The 8,751-nt window shown below is 44.4% G+C and overlaps 1 protein-coding gene across 2 annotated transcripts in view; it reads left to right on the forward strand.

Moving 5' to 3' along the window:
• The window catches only part of wasf1 (WASP family member 1), a 59,241-nt gene extending 50,490 nt beyond the window's left edge, over positions 1–8,751 (forward strand). For both annotated transcript variants that reach the window (XM_076271827.1, XM_076271828.1), the window contains 5 exons: positions 342–398; positions 3,075–3,223; positions 3,498–3,641; positions 6,052–6,593; positions 6,974–8,751. In XM_076271827.1, coding sequence (XP_076127942.1) covers positions 342–398; positions 3,075–3,223; positions 3,498–3,641; positions 6,052–6,593; positions 6,974–7,131 — 1,050 coding nt within the window. In that variant the 3' untranslated portion in view covers positions 7,132–8,751. The remainder of the gene's footprint in view (positions 1–341; positions 399–3,074; positions 3,224–3,497; positions 3,642–6,051; positions 6,594–6,973) is intronic.

An 8,751-nucleotide genomic window follows, 5' to 3' on the forward strand; every position in this document is an offset into this window, starting at 1 on the left:
TCAATTCAACCAGGGCCCACGCACTTAGGTCTCAAAAAATTCAGAAAAAATTACAAGAGTAATTTTACAGTGTGTCTCCTGGGTAACATAGGTACACCTGGTAATTTTTTCAGAATTTTTGTGCGTGGGCCCTGGTTGAATTGACATGGAATGACCCTAAACCAGTTTTGTTAAAGCAATTCATAAATCATGGATTAGGTGTTGTCCTTTATTGTGTTCTGCTCATAATATATGTTGTTGTTGCTGCTGCTGCTGTTGTTGCTGTGCTTTTTCTCCTTAGTGCTGTGCGCCGTGTTAAAAACTGTGCCCCTTCCCGGCACTTCTCTGTTTTGTGTTTATAGTTGCAAGACCCCCATTCGTATGAGCAGGTCTATAAGTACTTAGACCTCCCCACACAGGTATGTCTCAGCCTACCTCAGCCCATCTGCACTGTGTGTGTGTGTCCCCCCCCCCCCCCCCCCTTCTGTTGCTCTTCCTTCCTTTTACTCTCCTCCACCAATGTTCTCTCATCGAACAGCTTCACAGCTGGCCTGGTCTGTTCCGTCCGCTAAGCAGGAGATCTGGAACATTCTTTTCAATTGAGTTGTATGTATGTAATCAGATAGCACCTTTAAGCCCGGGGGCGTGGTGTTCTGTGGTGACAAGCTTGGGTGAGTTCACCCAGAGTATGTGCTCAATCTCAGAAGAGCCCTATGGCTTCATTCAAGCATATCAAAGCTACAGGGCTCTGTTTTCAGGAGATTTACTCAGAGTTAACTTACCTAGGTTTGACACAAAACCACATACTTTGAATACCCAGCTGATGTCTATGATGGCGCCTACAGTTTATGGAAATGCTGTATGTGAAGCAACTTTGTTATATCAGTCTTATGACTATGTTATAAACATGTCAGGACTGACCCTATGTCCCTTTATTAGTTACCATGATTAAGTTTGAGTTATTAGGTATTATTTAGTGATCAAGTTTGTGCTGAATGCTGTGATAATGAAAGGTTACCATCTTTGCTTACTTTCATGTCAGTTCTCAGGATTTTTTCTCAGGAGTTGCTATGACAGTTAGCGATAATGGTAACATGGCATTATTCACTGTTACATAACATTGTTTTTTGTTCTAACTATTCCACAGTTATACCTGTTATACCAGTTATACCACAGTTATACCTGTACCTGTTGCTTAATGTAGCAGGTGATTTTGAACGTGCTGATAGTGGAAATAAATATTCCACATTAAAGGAATTATCCGGAGTAAAATGCACTTTAGATCGATTTCCGGATGATTGGGGGTACATACGTTGAGTTGACATCAAAATTATGTCATTCGGATGTGTTTTGAGAAAGTTTGATTGTACCGTTTTCAGTCACAACTCGTAGCCTGGAAGTGAGCGGGGCATTTCAATTGCGCCGCTACAAAACGCTATTTCTATACCTCTTCTACAGTTCCAAACAACATAACACTTACGTGGTAGTGAGTAGAGGGTCCCTAAAGCCAAACCGAAGTATCCCGAGGTCTTTATGTGGTCGAATAGAGAGTCCAGAATGAATTTCATCAAGCCAGTACCTTTCCGGGAATGTTGCCATCTTGAGGGGAAAGTCCGTAGGAGTCTTATTGCTGTGTAACACGCTCTGGAAATTCACAATTTCGTCGCCGTTTTAAAAAAAAAAAACATAGTCCAGTCCATACAACTTCATTTCAATTTCGAAAGAAATACTGGACTATGTTTTTTTTTTTTTTTTTTTAAACGGCGACGAAATTGTGAATTTCCAGAGCGTGTAACACACTCAGCAATAAGACTCCTACGGACTTTCCCCTCAAAGTAGCGGCAAAGATGACAACATTTCTGTAAAGGTACTGGCTTGATGAAATTCATTCTGGGCTCTCTATTCGACCACATAAAGACCTCGGGATACTTCAGTTTGGCTTTAGGGACCCTCTACTCACTACCACGTAAGTGTTATGTTGTTTGGAACTGTAGAAGAGGTACAAAAATAGCGTTTTGTAGCGGCACAATTGAAATGCCCCGCTCACTTCCAGGCTACGAGTTGTGACTGAAAACGGTACAATCGAACTTTCTCAAAACACATCCGAATGACATAATTTTGATGTCAACTCAATGTATGTACCCCCAATCATCCGGAAATCGATCTAAAGTGCATTTTACTCCGGATAATTCCTTTAACCTTAAACTTAACACCACACCTCAACACTAGCATAACTGTGTCCTTTCGCTGTAACACCACGCCTCAACACTAACACAACCTGTGATAGCATAAGCCATGTTACTGACTAATTATTTCTGGTGATATGATAGTGTCATATTACAATTACAATGGTTATTGCCTCAATGCTAACCAAACCGACACACACACACACATACATACATACATACATACATACATACGGAAACTATCTTCACTGTGTTGTTATCATACAGCATACATAATGCTATTACCTTAGCATTGCTAGTATGATAGCATTGAGGCGGTACTGAATGACACCACATATTTTCCATGTGAGACTGCACCAGACACAACACTCACACACCAGCAGATAGGCTCTTGAGGATGGGGGCAAAGCGAGTGCAATCTGACACCTGTCACTCAAACTGACAGCCATGTCAGCAGGAGACCTGTTGTCACGCCACACACATCACAGATATAACTTTGCACATGCTGGTGGGAGAAATGTAACCCTTTCACAAACGCACGCACGCACGCACACACACACAGTGCACAGTGCTGTGTGTGCTCAAATTGCTGATGACCGAGTCTTTTTCCTGTGTGTGTGTGTGTGTGTGTGTATAGGTGTGTATGAGTGTGTATGAGTGTGCTGACAAGGCTTTTAAGTAAAATTGGCTTAAAGTGTGTCTGAGTGTACAATGTAGTCGGCTTTGCTTTCAAATCTGAGTGATAAGAGGCAGAGCTAACCTCTTACCCTCTGTGTGTGTGTTTGTGTTTGTGTATTTGTGTGTGTGTGTGTTTGTGTGTGTGTGTGCCTGTATCACTTCAGAGCAATGCAAGAAATGGTAGTCTGTATGTCTCCCCTAACCTGCCCCCCCTCTTCTCTCCCCATCCAGATGAAGACCATCGATCGTACAGCAGACCCGGAGAAGATTCCGCGGGCGCCTCACGACCGCAAGAAGGACTGGCAGAAACTCGCCCTTGGACCAGAACTAGCCCACGATGAGGCTGAAGTACAGCAGAGGGACCCGGGCAATGGCGCACGGTGTGTGTGTGTGTGTGTGTGTGTGTGTGTGTGTGTGTGTGTGTGTGTGTGTGTGTGTGTGGTATGCACATTCAAGTAAAAAATATCTGAGAGTGTATGCCGATATCTGCCTGTTTGTGGCTTGAATGTTAGTTCTCATTTATATGTCGCTTTGAATAAAGGCTGAATAAATACATTATGTAAATGATTGTCATTTACAACTTTTTCCTTGTGTGCTTTTTTGTTGTTGATTGTTTATTTATTGGTGTGTCTTGTTTGTTTGTTTGTTTGGCAGGCAAGTGACGTACACGATGGAACACGACGGGGCGTTCTCATTGGCTGCTCTCCCATACTGTCAGATGAATGAGCTTCTGAACCGAAGAGACCAGGCAGGATACGGCAGACCTCACGAGCCCCCACCCCCACCGCCACCCATCAGGTACACACACACACACACACACACACACACACACACACACACATAACCTCATGGGCCCCACTCTCACCTCCTGCCAACCTCGCGAGTAAATAGGAATCTTGTCTGATCTCCTACAGTCTCCCACATACAGTCATTTTTATTGTGCTGAAATTGGTAGATGCCAAACAGAAAAACGGCATAAAAAGTGCTTACTGAGTAACTAATGACTAAGTATCTCGATAAGAAACTTGTCAGTCTGATGGCACTGACATGTTGATTGGCATACATATTTGCTTTCGAGACATAAACTAAGCATTTTGAGCAAGTTATGTGCTTATGCAGGTAATCCACTGTGTGGTGCAGTTTGCACAAGTAGTTTTGAGAAATGCACTTACTGTTACTACCAGGGGCGTCGCTAGCTATTTAAAACATTCGGGGCTAGAGCCCAGAACTTAGAGACCTTTTTGTCCGGGGGTTGGGGGGTTTCTCCCCCGAGAGATTTTGAAAATCGGGCTGATGAACATGCAATTTTAACCAGGGTTTTGAACCGAATTTTTTTTCCAATCGGTTGTTCCGAACAGAAACGGAATTATAACATTTCCGGTTATGAGTTCCACCAATAAATTGACGTTCCCGAACCGGTTAGAACAAAAAAATACTGTTCCCGGAACGGTTAATTTCGTTCCTGTCAGCTGTTTAATGCTATAGAATTATGTCACATCTTTCTCATCCAGCTTAAACCAAATGTAATAATATTACAACCATTATTACATAATAATATTTATATTATTAATAATAATAATAATTAAATAGGCCTACAATTATTTCAAATGTGTAGTTTATTGTTAAAAGACAAAAATTTCCACACAAACGTAACGACATTATTAAGACACGTGGTTATGCCACTCGGGCAACAACAAATTCCAACTGTCGGGGGAAAGGCCATCCAGTAGGCCTAATGTTCGCTAGTCCATCATTAACGTGGAGTCGACAAATATAGCTATTGATATTGTGTTTGGAATGAGCATTTTAATTAATGATGGATCGTAATTTACCTCTTATTTAAGATGTGGAGTGGAGACTTAGTAATCCACCGCTCTCTCTCCATTCAGTCAGCGAATGTCTGATGTGATGTCACACAGGAAGTGAACCTCAGCCGTAACGTGCGCAGGAAAATAATTACTTTTTTTTTTTTAGTTAATTAGGCAACGAAAACTTTGAGGAACGAAATAAAACCGGTATTAACCGGTTACCATTATTTTTAAATAAGTGTTCCTGTTCCAGAACATAAAAAATAATAACGTTTCCGGTTTCGTTTCTGTTCCCTTTAAAATACAAAAAGTTCCAGGTTTTCGTTTTCGTTCCTTGAACCGGTTCAAAGCCCTGATTTTAACCTACTTTGAGAATGAAAAGGAAGGCCAATTGTAATGACTCACGTCACGGCATTCTGAATATTTTGATGTTTAAAGACCGTGTAAGGAGAACGTCTCTTCTGCCAAAGTGCACCACATACAACACCCAAAATATGACATTAAAATAGCCTGTAGAATAAACATCGTCATGCACCTCTGTCAAGTGCACAGGTGTGAGCGTTCGTCTCGGGATAAACATTTGGACGTCATTCCCTTCAATTAATGGGCTATGGGTGCCTTGAAAGCAATGCATTTGGGTTGTGTAGGCTATCACGAACTTTTGCCCAAACAAAAAGTTCCATTCTGTCAAAATCAAGCCCAACATGCATTGCTTGGAAGCCCCCTCAAACGAGGTCAGGTTTACCATATTTACTGCGCATGTAAAACAGAGGTGACCGAAATGTCCTCCTGGGTTGCGGGAGATGATGACACACTGTGAGTTTCCACTTATTGTCCCTGCTCTGCCCTTTTTTTTCTCTAAAGAAACTTCTAATATCCATCTGTCCTTCTGTACACTTATTTCGCTAAGGCTAGTTAGTAGAAGCACGAAACAGCAATGCGTAATAGCGTAGAGGAGAATTGAAATTGCAACATTTTGCAACAAACGATTCTAAACCTGCCCAGATCACGTCAAATTTTCTTGCACTGCTGTTAATGCACACAATGGACACAAAACACAAAAGTCTCTTCTACGGGGCTATTTATTTCATTCACGATTAGAGTTTTTGTTGTTGTTGACGGCCCATAGATCCGGGGCTATAGCCCCGAATGCCCAGGTCTAACGACGCCACTGGTTACTACGTTAATGATGACTTGAGAAATGCAGCAAATTGACTGTCATAGTAATACTTTAGTATTGTGGCCATTCTAATCCGTTTTCCCATCTGTGTGTGTGTGTGTGTGTGTGTGTGTGTGTGTGTGTGTGTGTGTGTGTGTGTCTGTCTGTCTGTCTGTCTCTCTGTCTGTCTGTCTGTCTGTCTCTGTCTCTGTCTCTCTCCGTCTCTCTGTGTCTGTGGCAGCTCCAGCTCTGGCCTGTCGGACAGCCTGGTCCAGTCTCCCGCTCGCACCCCTGGCTTCCTCAACTCCGGCACCCCTCCTCCCCCTCCTCCGCCCTTACCCCCTCCCCCTCCCCCCCTTCCCTCCACCGTCCAATCAGGTGCGGGCCTGCGCGGCACGCCGCCGCCCCCCATTCCGCCCATGCCCAACCAGCAGCCCCCGGCCATCCCTCCGCCTCCCGCCCCCCTCCAGATCGCCCCGGGGGTCCTCCACCCGGCCCCGCCCCCCATCGCCCCTCCGCTCCATATGGTCACCGGCTCCCCGGCGCGCCTGCAGCAGGACAAAGGCCCGCCCCCGGGGATGACGGACGGCTCGGTCCTGCCCCCTCCTCCCCCACCCCCTCCTCTTCCGCTGCCCGGAGCCAGGAGCTCGTCCCCTTCCATGGCGGTCCTGCCCTCGGTCTCGTCGCCGCCCACTCACTCGGCCCACGATCCCAAGCGTCACCCGGCCAACCTGCCACCCATCAGCGACGCCCGCAGCGTCCTATTGGAGGCCATACGGAAAGGTAGGCGGAGCCTGAGACCACAAATATTCTCAGTTATTTGTGTGCTTCAGTTCTTCCTTTGGATTCAGTTATCTGAAGTGGGCCCATTGGGCTTTTAGGATTCTACGGTTCTTGTTCCATGAGCACTGGCTCAGAACCCAGCCTGCTGTCACTTCCTGATCCCACCCCATTTCTCTCTTCCATTCCTGTCACTTTTCACTGTCCCTATCTGAGTAAAGGCAAATAAATTAAAAAACATAACTCTCTCTCTCCCCCTCCCTCTCTCTCTCCCCCTCCCTCCCTCCTTCCCTCTCTCCCTCCCTCCTTCCCTCTCTCCCTCCCTCTCCCTCCCTCCTTCCCTCTCTCCCTCCCTCTCTCCCGTGTCTTTGTGCGTCTGTCAGGCATCCAGCTGCGGAAGGTGGAGGAGCAGCGTGCCCAGGAAGAGAAACACGAGCGCGTGGGCAACGACGTGGCCACCATCCTGTCCCGCCGCATCGCCGTCGAGTACAGCGACTCCGAGGACGACTCCGAGTTCGACGAGGTCGACTGGATGGAGTGAACGAGAGAGAAGAAAGAAGAGAGAGAGCATCACTCCTTTTCTGTTCCTCCCCTACTCTTGTTTTTTTCCATCATCATCATCATCATGCCTTCATCACAGCTTTTTATCTCCATCACTTCCTCTGCTCTCATCTGCACTTCCTGTCTTTTCTCTTCTCTCTCCGTTTCATTATGTCTGTCTGCCTATCGGTCTGACTACCTGTCTGCAGTTCTATCCATATTCTTTCTTTCTTCCTTTCTTTCTGTCATTCCCACCATCCCCATGGTATGCCTTGTATGGAGATTTCGACCATCTCGTTCATTTATTTCCCCTCCGGTGTTCCATACAGCTATGTTATAGGACAAGGAAAAGAAACTGTTTTTGTATTCATTTTTACTACACATCTTTGACAGTTTAGATTATAAGATTTCAGTTTTAAATTGTGTGAACTCTTTCATCTTGTACAGTTAAAAAGAAAAAAAAACATGGAAATAACTCAGTGTCTTGTTTTCGCACAATGACATTTGAAAGAGCAATTTAGAAATCTACCGCCCTGTTTGTCTGTTTATAGTTTCATGTACAAGCACTAGGAAGGTCAGAATTTCAGTTTGGGCTCTCTGCTGCCACCCTCGGGGTGATGAAGGAATTACAGACTTACTGTTGTGCTGAAGAGATTTTTTGTTTGAAGAATTTTTTTTTTTTTCAAAAAGCCACTAATTGAAAAGGAACCTTGGAATGCCATTAGGAAGCAGTTGAAAAGGAAGTATGTGTTAGGTTTGCAGTAAGAAGGTCAGTTGTTTCTCTGCGTATGTGCGTGTGTGTGTGTGTTATTTTTACTTTGGGAATGGTGTCGTTGTTGAGTGAAAAATTGTAGTGTCCTGTTGTTGTATCTGTGAAAGAAAAGAAAAAGAAAATGCAGTGAAGCAATTACCAAACGACCCTGGTCATACTGAGAATTTTTATTGAAGTTTTGCACCTGTTTTACCTGAGTGTGTGTGTGTGTGTGTGTCTGTGTGTGTGTCTGTGTGCGTGCATGTGTGCGTGCATGTGTGTGCGTGTATGCATGTGAGAGTAATTTGAGTGCTTAAGGTAAATCCACTACAAAGAGCCAACGAGACTTTGACAGCGAGCAGCTACCATACACATGGGGAGATTTTAGTTAATGTAAGGGATTTAAAAAAAAAGAAAGAAACTCACATCTATACAAAGTTAATGGCAGCTTGTCGCCTTGACAAATTTTAGAGCGATGCAACACACTAAGCCATACTTGGGTGATGTTTTTAAATATCAGACAAGGAGGTTGCCAAGACGGTTTACCATTGCTCAGCCTGTTGGCGGTGAGACGACGCGTTCTTGCGACTGGTGAAACAACCCCTCGCGGTTCTTGCGACTGGTGAAACAACCCCTCGCCGTTCATTCGTTTCTGTATTTCTCTCTTCTTCTATGCCTTATAGTTTGTATAAACGTATTCGTTGAGTTAATGAATGTACTGTGCTGTCACTACTTGCTTGCGTTGGTAAAAGGATTTAGCTGTTTCCATGTCCCTGTGCGGAAGGTCAAAAATACATTGATTTTTGTTTTGTTTTGTTTTGTTTTAAAAAAAAAATGTAAGCGAGCCTTCCGTGTAACTTATGTAACTGT

This window comes from Alosa pseudoharengus, unplaced genomic scaffold, assembly GCF_046254945.1.
Source record: "Alosa pseudoharengus isolate Yale_2024_CS ecotype anadromous, Long Island Sound unplaced genomic scaffold, YU_APseudo_1.1 YU_APseudo_1.1_scf_7, whole genome shotgun sequence".
Taxonomy (NCBI): Eukaryota; Metazoa; Chordata; class Actinopteri; order Clupeiformes; family Clupeidae; genus Alosa; species Alosa pseudoharengus.